This window comes from Bactrocera dorsalis, chromosome 5 (assembly GCF_023373825.1).
Source record: "Bactrocera dorsalis isolate Fly_Bdor chromosome 5, ASM2337382v1, whole genome shotgun sequence".
Classification (NCBI taxonomy): Eukaryota; Metazoa; Arthropoda; class Insecta; order Diptera; family Tephritidae; genus Bactrocera; species Bactrocera dorsalis.
This window is the reverse complement of record NC_064307.1, coordinates 2,030,543-2,048,582: the sequence shown is the minus strand read 5'-3', so window position 1 is coordinate 2,048,582 and position 18,040 is coordinate 2,030,543. Positions and strand designations below refer to the sequence as shown.

At 36.2% G+C, this 18,040-nt stretch overlaps 1 protein-coding gene across 2 annotated transcripts in view; it reads right to left on the bottom strand.

The window, feature by feature from the left end:
• The window catches only part of LOC105232710 (dynein axonemal heavy chain 3), a 100,236-nt gene extending 85,962 nt beyond the window's left edge, over nucleotides 1–14,274 (bottom strand). For both annotated transcript variants that reach the window (XM_049457490.1, XM_011214492.4), the window contains exons 1-11: nucleotides 13,662–14,274; nucleotides 13,404–13,607; nucleotides 9,972–10,013; nucleotides 8,276–8,434; nucleotides 8,098–8,208; nucleotides 7,503–7,744; nucleotides 7,043–7,143; nucleotides 6,401–6,548; nucleotides 1,494–1,610; nucleotides 656–822; nucleotides 23–202 (exon numbers count right to left, since the gene is read on the bottom strand). In XM_049457490.1, coding sequence (XP_049313447.1) covers nucleotides 23–202; nucleotides 656–822; nucleotides 1,494–1,610; nucleotides 6,401–6,548; nucleotides 7,043–7,143; nucleotides 7,503–7,744; nucleotides 8,098–8,208; nucleotides 8,276–8,434; nucleotides 9,972–10,013; nucleotides 13,404–13,607; nucleotides 13,662–13,881 — 1,691 coding nt within the window. In that variant the 5' untranslated portion in view covers nucleotides 13,882–14,274. The remainder of the gene's footprint in view (nucleotides 1–22; nucleotides 203–655; nucleotides 823–1,493; nucleotides 1,611–6,400; nucleotides 6,549–7,042; nucleotides 7,144–7,502; nucleotides 7,745–8,097; nucleotides 8,209–8,275; nucleotides 8,435–9,971; nucleotides 10,014–13,403; nucleotides 13,608–13,661) is intronic.
• Nucleotides 14,275–18,040: the final 3,766 nt, after the last annotated feature.

Sequence of the window (18,040 nt, the reverse complement as noted above, 5' to 3'; positions counted from 1 at the left end):
TATAGTCTCCAAGTATACTCACAACTGATGCCACAGCTGGTTGAGTGCCCTTATAATGGGATGTGTTACCATTAAAAGTTGGTCTAGACGATTACGTGCTAACTGTACATTCACTTTATATGGCACTGGACCACGTATGATTAACTGCGGAAAATCCGGTGGCTCCATTTCCAACTGCAGACGTTTGCGTTCCAAAGGCGATCTATAAAAAATAAAAAGCAAATAAGTAAGAACCGAATTAAAATAAAGCCACTAATAATAAAGAAAGAAAGCAACGAGTGGGTGAATTAGTTGTTGAATAACCAGTGGCTGGTGGCTAGTGGCATTTGGCAAGCGTAAAGGTCAAACACTAAAACTTTACACATTTGGCCAAGCAAACTAAGTAACTCTTCGGTCTTCGGCCATTTGGCATAAGTCCCAATTTCGCCACTGAGCTTAATTATTGTTATACTTGTATACCAAGTGTAAGAGCTTGTGATGCCGACTACATATAACTACATACGAGTACATATACATTACATAGTCTGCTATCTTTCCATGTGGCTGCTGGTGCTTACGTGTGGACACAATCTAATGAACTACTTTATAACTAATTTCGTTTATCAGTTGCTCACATGCCCTTCGGTATGCTAAGACACCCCTTCGATTCACTTACTTGAGCAGATAGCGCAGAAAGTTACGTTTCACGTAATACCGAAAATCCTCCTGCAGATCTATGATGCACGATATAATTAAGACGGCGACAGTGGCATTAATTTGACGCTCGCCATTGAAGAGATAATCCAGCAGTATGACCTCCGGATAAATTTCTGGCCAAAGTTTCTGCACATAAAAGCAAAAGAAACGAGTATTGTCATTGGATTTTATTAGAATTGATGGGTGTGAGTGGAACGGATAAGCCTTAGGAAAATGAAGGAGATTTTTAATATACTCTATTGTATTTATTCTATATATATTGCAGCAGTGCTAGATATGCATTTAGAATAGACTGAATGGGAGTTGAGAAAATAAATTTCTCTGTTTTTTTTTTTCTTTAAAATTTTTTTCGAAATTATCCTAAGAATTTTACGAATTTTCATTATTTTTTCCTCTATCTTTTATTGTCTCTGAACTTATTTTTGAAAATTTTTTAATTTTTTTTTAATTTTTGTTTTGAATTTTTCTTAATATGTTTTTAATTTGTTTTTAAAATATTTTTTTTTATAATTTTTTCGAAATTTGTTTTAATTTTTTTGAAAATGTTTCTTAAATTTTTAATTTTAAAGTAAATTGTATGCATTTGCATTATCTGTATCGCAAATAACCAAAAACTGAATGATAACCAACTTTTTCAATTCAATTCTCTTGTCATTTTCTACAGTTTTTTATGTTTGTTATGGTTTTCGTTGTTAACCTACTTTAATTTTAATATCAAATTCAATTAACTTGAGATACTAGTGTACAAAACACAGCGCACACACACATACTTAAGCAACTATTATCTGCCAACGCACCTCTTGTCGTAAGATATACTTATGAATTTCCTGTAAAAATGTTTTGCGCGGATCGATTTTTATCCAAACTTTCTTAATCAAGTGCGAGGGAAATGTTTCCAGACTCAAAGTGCTGATCTGAAAGAAAAATAACAAGTCAATGGAGAAGTGAAAGGAAGGAAGTATAGAAAAAGTTTGATTATGTAAGAGTTACAAAGTTTCAAAAATGTTAAACGAGTTGCTAAATAATGTATAATGGCGGCGAGTGAACGAAGATTAATTTGAGGAAATTTTGCTGTTAGTAAGTTAATAGAAAGTAATGTCAATTTGAAAAATATAAATACAAGTTATTTTATAAAATTTTCGCATAACTCCCAACTGCCATGGCATACTTTAAGGCTATAATGCTGTTTAATTTGACAATAAATATTGCAGGTTCGCATTGCCATCATATGTAGCACTGCTAATAAGGCTTATACATACCAACTTAAGGGGTTATATTCACTCCCGAGTCAGAAAAAACCGCGTATTTTTATGAATTTTGCTCGAGACGTATTGTTTTATACAAAAAATTAAAAAAATGGGCATTTACAAAATTTCATGTTCTTTAATAGTCGGTGATTAATTTTGAAACATTTTGGATTATCTTGACCATGTAGCCGATCTGCCGTAGGACCTCCGAAACAAGGTGTGTGGCTTTGAGGAAACTTTTTTTTACTTTAGGTTATCACAAATCCTTATTTGGCTCCGCATTTATTATTACTAAAGATGGGGACAACGAATGATCGAAGAACACACCAAAGCTTTTATTTTCGACAAAATGCAGGCATCTCAAAAAAGAGGTTTTTGTGAAAAAATTTACATGTCAGACTGAGTTAAGATTGAATTTATTATCAAACATCGTGTGCCTTTGATCACTACCTAACTAACATATATCGAAATATAGGAAGATCGTCTAAAAATTTCAAGCCGTTTCGGAAAGCTTTTCTCTTCGACTCTGAAAACATCGTTTCGAGGTAAAGGCGTTTAAACTTTTGACGGTCTATTACGCTAAGCTAAAAATTTCCCACAAATGCGACCATATCTCCGAAACAATTTACCGTATGGTGATATTCCCAAATATATGTATATTTGATACATATTATATGTATTATTCTGAAATTTCACAAATGGCTATAGCCCTTAAATGCTCAAGGTGTTCTCACATGACCTCTGAGATATGTAGTTTTAATTCGAATATATCTCTATGTGTATAGGTCTCAATTATTTTATGTAACCGCAGTTTTACAGCAGCAAAATATATAAAGTAATTAACTTAATTTGCCATATGCACACACCTACACGCATACATAACACTATTGTGTTTTTGCATTACGGTTGTGTCCACTTCTACCGCGGCTTGAAAAAACGTGTTGCCTACTTTTGAGCGTCATAATTGCGAAATGCGGTTGAATTTGTGTTAATTACAGTTACATTCACACATATGCGCACAAACACTTAGAAAACAGTGCGTGAGTGAAATCTGAATTTTACTTAAAGTTTATAAGTATATAGAGGTGTATGTATGAATAAGGCATATAATACACTGGCGTGTGAAGTTAATTTATTTTATATTAGCTCATAAAGTTTTTTTACGATGCAACAAACCAAAAACGGACAATCAACTGCTCTATCCACTTCATTTAATTCAGAGCCACCAGGCTGCTGAGGCGATGATGCGTGCAAAGTGGTTTTATCATTTAATTTTTTATGATTTTTCATGCTTTTTTCGTTGCCCATTTACTTATTAAAAAGCAAATACGCATTATATATGTATATGTATATATACTTGTATAAATATATGTATATATGTTAATAAAAAAAATATTTTATTAAAATTAATTCGCTTCTTAATTTTATGGCGTCCAATTAAACTCCCCTTCTGTTTGAAGTTTATTGTTGAAAAGTGCGCCACTTAGGTGTTGGCAAACGAATTACGCAGTGAAAATAAAGCATTTTATTAAAGCGGTTTATTTGCTGTTCTGAAAATGATTTGTTGCTGTTTTTGTGGCGCTTTTTCATTTGTGATAAATGGTGTGTGTACATGCAGAAATATGTACGTATATAAGTATGTGTGTGTGTATTCAAGTATGGATGTATGCATAAATCAAGGTGTTTCGAAACACACAAATAAAAAATATATTTTTATTTGAGGTTATGTACGTGTGTCAGCATTATTATTTGATAAATTATAAAACTTTGCTGTTGTAGCTTTTTTCTTATTCATACACATTTCTCCTTTCTTCCTCTTGCTTTAGATTATCAAATGCTGCACTTTACTAATTAACAATATGACAGAGCAAAATTTTCGTTTAACACGCTGCTGGTGCACAGCTCACCGTAGCGTTACGTAACAAGATTCGTATTATTTATATAAGAATGTATGTATATACATTAAAACGGGTCGATTTTTTCTATAAAATCGCATATGGGGGAAATGTTGAACGGATCATTCTGATCTACTTTGCTTGAGGGACTTTGGGCCTAAAGCCGGTTTGGAGCCAGCGATTTTGAACACGAAATTTAAAAAATCTGAATAATCGGCTGTATGAAAGATATGTGATATAGTTGTCTTATCTTGCCGATTCCGACAAATAATCAAAAGAACTAAAATTCATTTCACCTTTCAAATCCCTGGCCCGAAACCGGGCTTAAACCCATAGCACCTCGGGTAAAGTTAAGAATGATCCGTAAAACATTTCCGCGACTTTTTTGTTTCGCTGTAAATCGATCCGCTCTAATATTCATACGTACCGCTTGCTACTATAGTTCCTACTTATGTAAGTACAAGTAAATATATTCTTTTTGTATCCTAATTGTAAATATATGTATTCATGTGCGTGCCTTCGGTCGGTGAAGTGTAATTGCAGGTGCAAATGGCCTTCAGCAGTCACGCAAGAGCAACTGTTACATTCTTTCTTTTTAGTTGAGACTATCAATTACTTACTTATATAAAGAATTTAAAGTTTTCTAAAGGCCAAGTCATGCACTGCAATTTTCAAAGTCTTAATATAAACAGAATTTATTTCTCAGCTTAAACTTACATCAAAGAATAAGAGAAACTTCATATTTTGCATTACAATATTAAATAGTAGTAACATAATAATATGTGAAATAACATTAACATGAAGATGAGATAATTAGAGATGCTTAACTGGTATATAATTGCTAACAGAGAAAAAACACCACCTCGGAAGAGCTCAAATTATGACAATCACTAAAAAAGGTGCTGGTTTCATACTTAGTACACAACATATAGATTGGTGGCTTCTACTACAGCGTATCACCAGATATTATGTTTACACCAAACATAACAAAGAGTCTAACAGTAAGAAGGGAGGGAGAGAGTCTTTGGAGAAGAGGGCCGCTGACCCTTTTAAGTTTTGGGCTTTCTGCCTCAAAGGTCGCAGTAAATCTACTCCTCCGTAGAACAGACTCCTTCAGGCTATTAAGTATCCACTCTAATAGTAGATCAGCGTTGTATAGAGCTCGCTGCCTGTATAGTCAAGACTCGTAAAGAAAAGTGAAGCCCCCTTATCTCTGGCATCGAGTTATTACATGATAATACTGTTTAGGTGCCTGGCCACCCTGTATTTCAAGAAACTACATTGTTGATAAGTTTACTGTTTACTGGGATAGATATATCACTACCTGAAGAATAAGAAGGGATTTAATCTCCCTAGGCTGTTTGTGGCTCACTACTGGATTATTGCCTCTCAGAGCAGCTCAGTAAGCGTTACTTAACTCCTGGCATCTGCGCAATTGCAAAGATCTTCTGGTCCGGGGTAAACATAAGAGGTTTAGTGAGTTCTTCGCTCTCAGTAAAGTTCACATTTAAGTTCTACTTTTCTGGACACTGTCCAATCTGGATTTATACGGTAGTATTGAACATTTTGCTGAATGCTAGCTACATTAGTTGCTTGCAGGAAGAAGAATTATATTCATTTCAACACTTTCCCCTCGAACATCCAGCTTTGGCAAGCTAAAACACCTCGGATCTCATATATGCAGGCATCCAAGTAAAAAAGGGGAAATAGGAATAAGGCATTTAAACAGATTTGTGATATCTAATTACAGGATGTTTCATTGGACTCACAAAGGTCTAAATTTACAAAACTGTCTAAACAATCCCTTGCCTTCTTGAGAGATCAGCCATCTAACCCAACCTTGCTATAAAGTAGAATAAGAATAAAGATTGAAATATATTGAATTTAATACCTTTAGTTACTAAGAGAAAACATCCTCTAGATACTTTTACAATATATCGTAGATTTGTTTCTATTTGTTGAAGATTTTTTCCCAAAAGAGCAGCCACAATATAATCTGCGTGGTCTCTGTCACGGGAGTAAGTCCCAATACGTAACGAAAACAGACCTGCTCATAATAGAAGAAACAAGCGATACCACGTTTATTAATCATAAGTATAATTGATTTCCAAGTTGATAATGGATTTAAAAAAAAATTATATATTTTTTTTCTTACGAGAATCTTTAGTCGCAAAATTTATTAGAATCTGAGAAGAATGTCTGAGCGGAGTAATCTCAAACTCAAACAAGATTCGTATCAGAAACGGTGTCTTCTTAAAATGGATAAATATCAATAACTATTATCTGAAAAACTATTATTAATCGAATTTTTAAAATTTCGGATACCCGAATAATTACATAAACAAGTATCGGATAATACTTCCAATTTCTGAATATGAAAATAGCAGGATTCATAACAAGAACTGATTGCTTTCTCTGCTAAGTCTGGAGAGTAATTCCATTGTGGGAACATCTAGTCGTTTTTGTAATGCATTCCGACTACTTTTACAGTTACTAGAAAATCCCAGTAACTTAGCCTAAAGCCTTTACTTACTTATCAATAAATATTGTTTACATACGTACACTTTTCATTAGATATTTGTAGCGCGTTTCGATTTTCAGTGTAAACTTTTGCTCAGCCTCCTTTAATTTGGTCTCATAGCGTGCCAGTATGACCGCCTTTTGTACCTCCGGATCGACCGGTTGCAAGCCTTCGATGTACTTGAATCTCCTGCGAATAATAATTATAAGCATTACATCATCATATAAATAAATATTTTCAACTGGTGGCACTCAATTAGATGCGTCCACGTCCGGTGAATGAAGAATATGTGCACGCGGGCATACAAATTCTTGTTAATTTATTTTAATGAGCCTTGACGTGTCTTACATCGTGGCATTACATAACAGTTGCCACTGGGCCGTGGGCTACATATGCAAAGGCAAGCGCCATATTAATTAAGAGCCACACGGAGGTAATGTTGCACATGCACCCTCGTAGAGATGAGCATATTTTACGTCCACACACACACGCACTCGGCGAAGGAGCTTGCAAGTAAATACTTGGCGGGATGCAACATGGCCGCGGGCTTCAGCTGCAATACTACAAATTATGCTTGGCGCTTGCAATATGCCGTTTTATACAAAATTGTTTTTGTTTGTTAGTTTTGCCGCACACAAATGTTTTGCGGCGTTTTTATGTTTGCTTTGTTGGTCTTCACTTACTCGCGCTCGTAGCGTTTCATGCACTTCATGTAGTCCTCGAAGGTGGGGAAGTCTGAGGGTCGCAGCATCGCATCGTGGCGGTTGCAGGGATTCTTCTTTTGCTATTCAGGTGGAGATAGTGCAGGAAAGAAATAAAATTAGTTGATATTAATATGTGTCTGTATGTGCTTAGTTATGAACAAAAATTAAGAGAACAATACTTTTACGACAACGGCGACGAGAGGTGAGGCAATGCGTGACAGTGCTTGCAACTTCTTTCAACCTTTGTCTGTGCGCTCTTAACTTTCTTAGAGTTCAGTTATATTATTATAATATTTTTGTTATTCTCTTTACTTTATTGTTTGTTGTTTGCATGCCAAACGACTTATAACTTCAGCACTTTCGAAGCTGCTACCTATGCCGCTTTGTTCTCAGCATACTTTTGCAAATATTTGCGCTTACACCCCCGGCGTCCACCCACCTTTTTTACTAAACGCTTCGTCTTCTTTTCCGTGCAGGCATCGCCCGCTCCTCGCTCCATTGCGCTGGACATTTGCTTTGATACCGCTACCGACTTGCTTCTTGTTGCTGTTGCTGTTGCTTTCGCTGTTGTCGCACCATCACCCTCGGCCTGGCGTTTTAAGTTCTCTCTGGCACGTCGCAATGTTGGCTCTATTAATTTGTCTATAACTTTGCCCATGCGTATTAGCTCGTTCCGGCATTCTGCAAGGCGTGCCACATGCAATACAAAATTATACATTCACACACACACACATGTATACATAAATATGGATAAAGAGTAGAAAAAAAATTAACGAACATCAACACAAGCGTTGGCGTTGCTATGCTTGTAGCTGCAGCAGGTGGAAAACTTTCGCATGAAAAATGCAAAAGTATAAAAGTGTCTAAGTAGCTTGAGAGCGCAAGTAAATAAAAGAGTGCTGCTAAAGCGTCTTTAGTGAAAAGCGTACATATTTTTAAGTATATATATGTATGTATACATATAGTATACATTACTGCAGCGCAACACATCGCTTGGTAGTCAGTTTTGGTTGTTTGGGAATTTTGTTGCATACCTTCAGGCGTGCGCAGCGCATAATGATCGCCAGGTGTGAATTTGGGCGGTCTGCGGGGCCGTCGCAGTGCCTCAACGCGCAGATCCTGCGCCGTTTGTGTGTGTAAGCCGCCTGCGGTATGTGAAAGAGCAAATTTGTTACAGTATTTGTTGTTGTTAATAGCTGTAGGGTCACTTGCCTATAACATCGGAGGGACTGCCGTGCATTTTGCGCAATTCATTCGTGTACAGTTGACTCTTGGTGCGCATATCCGGATAGAAGATGCGTACGCGTCGTGCGCAATAGATTTGCAGAAGCTCGCTGGTAACGCGATAAACCATTTCTTCGCTGGGTTCCACTGGAGAAGAGTCAAATACACAATAGAAAAAGGTTTTATTAAATAGTATTACTATTTTTATTTTCTAAAAAAATAATGAAGGTAGTTCTTAGGTAATTTTACTTTTTGCATCTATCAGAGCCCTTTTTTTAAGTTCTTTAAAGAAATATGTGTGTCCTATAGCTCTAACATGTTAAAAAGTACCAGAAATAATTTCGAATTTTCGTCGATATGTAACAGTGGATGAAACTGATATTAGTTTTAGTGATATTAGTAAATTCAAACTTAATTAAAAACAAGAAAAAACGTTAACTTCGGCTGCACCGAAGCTAATATACCCTTCACAGGTGCATTTCTTTTAGTAACTATGTGTTCAGTTTGTATGGAAGCTATATGCTATAGTAATCCGATCTGAACAATTTTCAATTTTCAAAATCGGAGATTACATTATTACTTTAAGCAGTAATCCATGTCAAATTTCGTGAAAATACCACGTCAAATGAGGAAGTTTCCCATGCAAGCATTTGATTCCGATCATTCAGTTTTTATGGCAGCTTTATGATATAGTTAACCGATTTAAACAATTTCTTCGGAGATTACATTGTTGCCTTAGAAAATAACCTGTTCCAACTTTTGTGAAGATACATTGCTAAATGTGAAAGTTTTCCATACAAGAACTTGATTATGATCGTTCAGTTTGTATGGCAACTATATGTTTAAGTTGTCCGATATTGGCAGTTCCGACAAATGAGCAGTTTCTTGAAGAGAAAATGACGTTTGCAAAATTTCAAAACGATATCTTAAAAACTGAGGGACTCGTTCGAATATATACAGACAGATAAAAATATATATGTATATACTTTATAGGGTCTCTGACGCTTCCTTCTGGGTGTTACAAATTTCGTGACAAACTTAATATACCCTGTTCAGGGTATAAAAAATTTTTGATTGATTTAAAAAAATTGTGTTTTTTTTTACCGAAAACACGTTTTTGGTACTTTTTAAAAGTTAGCATTAGAAGCTGGTAACTGTGGTTATCTATATTTAACAACACAAAAATGTCGTAAAATATATTGCATACTCTTAGGAGAACCTCACAACAGTTTGAAAGCTCACTGTAAAAGAAGAAGTGCTCCCAAATAATTTACAAATTTAAAATATTATTACATAAAGCATATTTATAAAAAATAAATAAATTATGATTTAATTAATGAAACGTAATAAAATCTTTAAAGTTTCAAGTATAAGCAAAATAGTCGTATGTATGTAATCTTTATACCATGCATATAATGGTATGTACGATACTTGTGTATAATATTCTGCTCTTGGTGCAATGAAACAGAAGAGCACTTGAATGAAAAATGAGGGTGAATTATTAATTTAAATGTTTTCTATGCGGTAAGGAATTAAAAGGCAGGAAGCTTAAGTGTTTCTATTTATATTTACGTTTATAATAAATTTGTATTGCTTGGTGTTTCGAGTACCTAGTAGGGCTGAAAGCCTCTGGTGGTTTTTTGACGGTAAATTTTATATTAGTTTATATAAAAGTCCGACTTACTATTTTCCCAGCACTTCGTAATCCATGGAAATTGGTCGCAGGCTGTAAAAAGTTATGTTTAGAAAATTAATATGAATTTTAATATAATATTATATATTGTACTATAATATCAGGAATTTTTTTTTAAATAAAAATTTTCAGATTTGTGGTTCTTGCTCTTCTGATATCATTTATTGAACGGTTCTTAAAATAAAACAGATATTATTGTAAAATAAACCTAAATTTAGATCATAAAAGTAATGCTTGTTTGTCTTTACATTTCTCTCACTTCTTCAAAAAGCAAACGCAATTAAATTTAATTTTACCAAATTATTTGCACCTCGACCTCTTTCTGTCACGAGGTTGCCTCATAATATTCACCACAAACACAGTTGTTTAGTACTCTGAAGTGTATCACATGCTCCTACAAAGTTAATTATGCAAAATAGAACATTATTCACAAGCTACGTGGGGTCCACAAGTAGTTGGCAAGTGTGACTGCTCTTTAGTGCACACCAAAAGGCATTAAAGTTGAAGTGACTTAAAAGTATGTAAGTTCACGTTGGGGTATTTAAAAACATGCGTGATAAGCAGTCACTAACACACATGTACCACTACTGTGACAATGCCAATGAGGACCGAATTTTCAACATTTTGTTGGGCTCCGCTTTTTAGTTTTTTTTTTTAAGCAATGAGTGCCTGTACCACTGTCCATATAGAGCTGTAAGCCAAACTAAATCGTCCCGTCGGCCTATGATGGGCAGTTGCTGGCAATACAGTGTTGGTAATGTAAATAGAATAGACAGTAGTTTATTTATGAATCCGGCATTTTTTCCACTTCAACCAACAATATTGCCTTTCCTTCCCAGATAATAGTTTAATTAAATATCAGAATCGCCTTCGGTCTACCAGACACCTGAAGTGTTTCCCAAGCGGAGATCAAAGCAACTAAAGAAAGCCGTGGTGTTTTGTCAGAGGGTGCTCATAACAAGGAAAACAGGGAAATTATATACTTCTGATAAATAATAAATGCCGACTACTAAAATTCAAAAGGATTGACATAAAATCTCTAATAGGAGTTCTAATACGTTCATGTCTAATTTACAGGTATGCCATTAGACTGGGAACACCATTCAATGACTATGTATTGTAGAAGCTGTCAGGAAGTACATAGAAGAATAGGAGACCCAAAAAAAAATCTATGGGAATGCAAAGTATTGTATGGGAAATGAATTGCAACTATCGGAAAACTAATCTGGAACCACATTTCTTTTGTGTTCATAACTGCATAGGTAACGCCTCCACCTTATCTCCATCGATATTTGAACCACCAAAAATCGTTTCCAGCTAAATGACCACCACTGTACAAGTTTAAGGAGAGAAAAAAAACGGGAGAATGTGAAAATTCCCAGAGGCCATTTCGGGCATACTTTGGACATACCAAACAGTGCGAGTTGCTGATGCCGAATCCAATACCATCAGTAGTAGGCCTCGGCGGGCATCATTATGGCCTTTGGCAAGTTGAAATAACATTTTTATGTAAATGCCGTTATCGATTTGTATACGCAAGGAGTGTAGTGAAAGTAATAGGCGCTTCATTGCATTAATACACTGCCAAATGTAAGTATATGTGCATGTATTGCGTTGAGTATGCACGCACACAGAAAGAAAAAGCCCATACCCATAAGCGGCTTTCGATACACTCGCAAGTATTTAGTGCCATTTCCAATGCTTTGACCGCATAAATAATTTAAAAGCAAATGTACCAAATACACGCTGGAGAGCAGGCCACAAAATTGAAAGCGAAAAATGTGTGTTGCTTTTTTATAGACACCACAGTGGCAGTAAATAGAAATTTTATGACCCTTGAATTCTACAGACATTTTTTGATGCATATATACATACATGTAAAATATGTGGGTGTATGGGTAGTGTTGTTGTAGTTTGTACTATTGCTACGGACTTATAATTTTAATGTTCTCAATTCCAATGAGACACACTTGCAGTGACATTCAATGTTTTAACCGAAATATTTATGAGTTTGGCATACTGTAAGCTATATATGTATGTATAAAATATAAATTTTTAATGGCAAAAATATTCAGTAGAAATTAAATGTCCGCTTTTGTAACGCAAATGCGTAAACAATGAAAACAAGAAAAGTCGTTAACTTCAGCTGCACAGAAACTACAGTCCGAATAGGACGAATAGGGTCATTTCTTTGTCTACATAAGTATATACTATATGGGATCTCCGATGTCTCCTTCTGGGTCTTAAAATCTTCACCTCTACTCATTCAACATTCCGGAAGAAATCTTTGTTAAATTTATTGAATTTTCTTATCAATCCATTATGAAGGGTGCTTATTTTAGCCGAAATACTCAATTTTCGACTAGCTTTTGCAGAATTTATGCTCGTATATCAGAAATAACGCGGCGAATATTCCATTCCAATGCGTCGGTCTTAACTGCGTAGACAAGCGACTTCACACAAAAAATTGTTGAGCAGAGATAGGAGGCCACGTCATAAGCCCATGACGCGAGATAATGCGCCCACCCAATGCTTCCTTAAAAAAAGTAAATGTTTCGTCGGCTGTGTAGCCTTCTTGTGGAAGAAGAGTCATCCACATAAACATCCTCCGATTCATGTACGAAAATGTTGTTAATCTTTGTTAACTGTAACATTATGGCTGAACCTCTTTGCCTACAGCGTATATGAAGCCGTGACTTTTGGAGAATGTAACGGCGTCTCAACAATGACTTGTGTGTTATCATCATTCAATCGAAGTGCGCTTCATCGCTGACAAAAATTTTCTTTTGAAAATGGAAATCGTTGTAGGGTCTTATCTCAGAGAAAAATAGGCAAACCAAACTGCATATAAATAAAGTAACAGCTGTCAAAGACACCCAATCCGAAAAAAGTATCGTCTTAAACAACTTCTATTATTTCTGTTATACCATAAATTTATCTGTTTGATCGAAATTAAATTAAACAAGTAGCGATCCTTCTCAAAAATATTATAAATTACAAGCTTCTTTATAGCTCTTTACTTCCATATCCATATTGTTATAATTCTTTTGTTTTATCAAGTTAATTGAATGAAATTGAAAATATTTTTATATGCAAGTGCAATTCTCTTCAAACATTTTTTTTTTATTTAAAAAAGCTGACATTTTGGTCAAATAATTAATTTAAATGCTTGTGTATAATTAACTTGGTAAATTTAGAAAGGTATGAATTTCCAAATAGGTGGCAACCACCTACATTTATTTTTTTAAGCCTATATATGCATAAGTATTATATTTAATATTTAATTTTGTTAATTTTTAACTTATCTACCATCCATTTTACTTGAGAGTCAACGAAACTTCATGTCGTTTTGTGTTAAATATGTCACTCACAAATAGTGAATGGTTGACTTATACATATGTACATATGTATATAGGCACTCACCTCGACTATTGAATGAATATTTATGATCCTTTTTGTCCTTCAACATTTCGAATTTCTGCGGCATTACAATATCCTCCAACTTCAGATCCTCATGACTGTCATCATCGTATTCTTCATACTCCCATTTGGCATGGTCCATTTGATAGATGTGAAAGTCCAATTCCTTATTGCAGCGTCCCACAATTTGGTCGACCTGCATGTGAGCTAAAGAAGAAGAAACAAATAAATGCATTAATCACAAGAAGTTTGTAACTTTACCAATCTTTTCCTCGATGTACGCCTTCGCTGGATCAAGTGGCAGCTCGTCGAACTTGTACTTGAATGTGTAAAACGGACAGTCGACGATGTTACGACGCGCCGGTGTCGGCGGGTCGCTGCGTCGTTTGCGCGTCTCACAGCTTTTCATGTTTGTAATGCGCTTTGGCCGGCGCGGCTGCACGCAGTAGGGCCTAGCCTCCGGCTGTACGGACTTCTTCATGGCCGCGCACTACGACAACTCTTGACTAAATGTGTCTCTACTCCTCCTTCGCTGTAGCTCCAAGCAGTTGCGCACAATTATACAATAACTGATGCGATGTTCCTCTTGCTCTTATAAAAATATGTTTCTTTTTTTGTTGTAAAATGGTATTTTCCACGGATTTGCCGTTAACTCGACTATCGTTGCCGTTGTTTTCGTTACCACGCCGGATAGCGCTGCAGATTTTTGCAGCTGTAATTATATTTGATATAATATTTGTCTTTGTGAAGAGGCAAATAAAATATTTTTCAATATTTTTCCGTCATCGCGTTTGACTGTAACAGCTTCAGCGTCAGGGAGTAAAATGAAATCGAGTTAAATAAATGGAATGACGTTGAAATGTGAAGGGCGCACTGACAAAGAGTCCAGAAAAATACGGGGAATTGAAAATATTTGAAAAGCATATGCCTTGCCAGGTGATTTTGTTTATAAACAACAAGCGCAAAGGCAATATTCGGCTGCTAGGCAACGCATGTGGTCGCTGAGCGTTGAGGCGTTTGAGCGGTACTGTATGGTACAGGTGGTCGCTGCTCGTTGGTTGGCTGTTAGAGGTTGTTGTTTACGTTGCCATGCGGCGGCGTGCGCTGCAGCGAGCCAAAGTGGCATGTCCACTGCGAATACACAGTCGGCCGGGCTTTGTTGATTGCCGCGCCGTGGCATATTTACAAATAATATTTCATATTTTATCAGTCCGATTGTTGATTTTGTTTACAAAAGTTTAATCAGCGCAACATGTTCCTAAAGGATTGAAGAATTTTTAAGTTTTACTAGAAAACATAGTGAATAAATACGTTCATATTTTGAATGTGACGAAAAGTTTTATGTAAACATGATCACTAGAAGAATTGTCAGAAACCAATCAACCTTACTTAATGCAATCAGAGAAGATTAGTCTGCTTAAATTCTAACGTTCAATATCCGAATTTGATATAGAAAATATTACATATCACTATACATATATAGGGTGGGCCATCTAACGTTTTAAATTTGAATTATCTATATTTCGACATTGGAAACGTCAAATACCATTCGGAAAGTGACAGATATTCAGTAAAAAGTCTAAAATTTACGAAATGGGTCGCTATTCACTAGAAGAAAACTGGAAAACAGTTCGCAGATTGGGCAGAAGATCGTTTGACCGAGGATGGTCAATTTTACCGAAAAATCATCTTTTCGGACGAAGATCATTTCCGCCTCGATAGTTACGTTAAGATGGCCCACGCTTTACCATAAGCTTTATGAATGGAATTGCTCTGTACGAGAGAGGATTTTCAGTTCAAAAGTTTTCTATGAGACCGATTTCCAAATCATTTGCTTCTCGTGTTAAAAATAGTTCTCAAGTCTTCAAATCTGTTCTTTTTTTATCTCCCTTAACCACTTCTTTCCAAAACAGAGGATATTTTTATACTGCTCCGTTATTTTCTTCCAAGGTGTGTTTTTTTTTACCTTTCTACATCTCTCTACCCTTCATCAAGTATGTGTAAAATCCTTTTATGTTATTCAACAACTACCGTAAAAAGCCGCCGTCAATAGCTGACTTACAAACAGACCGATCAAAATCAAGTCTTTGTAAGAAAAAATTTTGGTTTGCCGAGATATCTTCACGCAACTTGGCGCATTGTCTAAGGCAACGCTATAATCTTTGAGCGTATTGTTTGGATCGGTATGTCATATCATATAACTGTTATATGCACTGTCCGATCAAAATCCAGTTTCTCTCTGTAAACTTTTATAATTGTGAAGGGTATTATAGTTTCGAAGCCACCAAAGTTAACAGCTGTTCTTGTTTTGTAACACAAAAAAAGTCCAACTTAAAGTTTCCAGCTCCAAATAGAACTCCACTTGGCTTCATATAAAGAATTCGGTTACTGACAAAGGATTTTTAAATAACACATTCTTAAGACTTACAGCGAATCGCTAACGTTCGTCTAACAACTGACTGCTTTGGAGCACACGTGGAAGAGAGCTCTTTCCGCATTAAGCTGCGACGCAAAGTTTAAATAACGTACGAGTAAGCTTTGCTGACAACGAATTTATTTCACACTACAAGCCTAACGTTGTATTCGAAATTAAAATAAACAATCTCAAACTAAGATTCTTTAAATTGTATATTTAAAATTCAAAATATTTTCTTTAAGAACACCATCAAATAACAGTATTTGTTTTTTAAATCTCACCCAAGTATGCTAATGCATTCGCAAAGAAAAGCATCTAATTTCCTGCTTCACTGCTGCCAAGTGCGGACGTCTGCCAGGCGAAATGTTTACACTCATAAAATCTCCACTTTTATTAGCTGCTCAATAAACTAAGTCTAAAACACTCCATTCAAGAGCCGAGCCACTCACACCACACCGCATAATACATAAAATATTATTTGGACACAGCATATAGCGGGAAATTTATTAATTTTCAACAGCGCAACGCAGCGGAACAGCGCCGCTCAAATGTGTGGCACATTAAAATCTCCTTAAAAATGAATAAAAATGCGATTCGGTTGTGCCAAATTATGGCTGAACGCACCGCAAAATACAAAAATGTATGTATGTTGGTGCCTACTCCTGCTGCTGCATACATATACGAGGCGGACGCAGTGGTTGCCACACCTCGGCAGTTTGGCAGCTCCTTTGGCATCGCGATAAATAACAATAAAAGTCAACAAATTAAGCGCAAACAAATTATGGGGAAGTAAGAGCACCGAAAACAATAACAAAAGTGGTGAAGCGATGGTGAGGATAGCCGAAAATTGATATAGTATGTATGTATATTATAAAGCGACAGCAGCAAGGTAGTGATGGCAGCGTGGGCAAGCAGAAAAAGGTTACTTTGTCGAAATCTCTATTTGGTAGAAAGGGTCATTAGAACCTGTTGCTTTAACCTTTAACATGGATGAAGCAATGAGCGAGTAAAGATATAACCTCAAAATTCGTTCCCCTTAGAACCTGCTACTTACATTCGCAAAGAAACGTCTGTAGCTTTATTTAGCAATAGCTGGAAGAAATTTTTTAAAGCTACTAACTCTACAAATAGACTTGAAATCCATTGACAACGAAAGACAAAATATCAAACATTACGATAGAAATAATTTACGAGCTATATGAGGTAGGAAAAAGAAAGGGAAGGGGCGTGGCTATACGTTGAAAGGTTGTCTCGATTTCCTTCAAAACTACCAGTCCAATAGAAAAAAGTTATATGGCAATGTTGTAGGTAATGGACAGATTTAAGTATAACTTTAGTTCAGAGACTATTTTTACATAACCTCGAAATTTATGTGAAAAATTCAGAAACATCGCTGAATTTCATAACGATATATTATTGGATACGGACAGATCTTTTATTTGAATATGGATACTATTGGATAAGCTGATAGTCTTTCAGTATGACCTTGTTCTTTCCAAGATTTTAAAATGATCAACATGAAAAAATACTTATATAAAGAGGGAACGCTGACTTCGATCGATAAACATCTAAGCGACCTTAGCGGACCCGTCGCTCAAACATTCACAACACGATGTGAACTTCCAGCCTGTTAGCCACGATATACAAAACTACACGGCGGCGTGTGCGTTGTGCGTCGGCAGTGCGGCGTTATTCTATGACAAGGCGACGATAAGCAAATCGTGTACGTTCGTTAACTGCAGGTGACTCTTGGAGGACGTGCAACAACGTGAAGTATGCAACACCTAGTCCGGTGGCAAGTACGCGGTGTAAGCAATAAGAATGGCGAGGAAAAGGCGAAAAAGTGGAACGATTAATCGTCGTTGCAAATTGTTGGCACGTTTTCAATTGACAACTGCCGCCTGCTGCATGCTTGCTTTATACCGTTAGCCGCTAACTGCTTACCATTTGCCATTTGTTGTACTAAGCCGCCGTCTACCACGTACGTGTGCTCGACAAACAGCCGCCTAATTTAGAGCTTTGCCATGCCACAACAAACACACACACACGACATATACATAGGTATGAATGTGTGTGTGACTGCGAGGCTAGAAAATTGTGTGAAACTTAGAGCGTGCACACCTTGCTTTCGGTGGTGGCAAGTAAATCACTGGGCGCTCGTTGGCTGCTGGTGCTGATGTGACCCTGTTGCATGCAACACCCTTAATTCGTAATGCTCGTAATG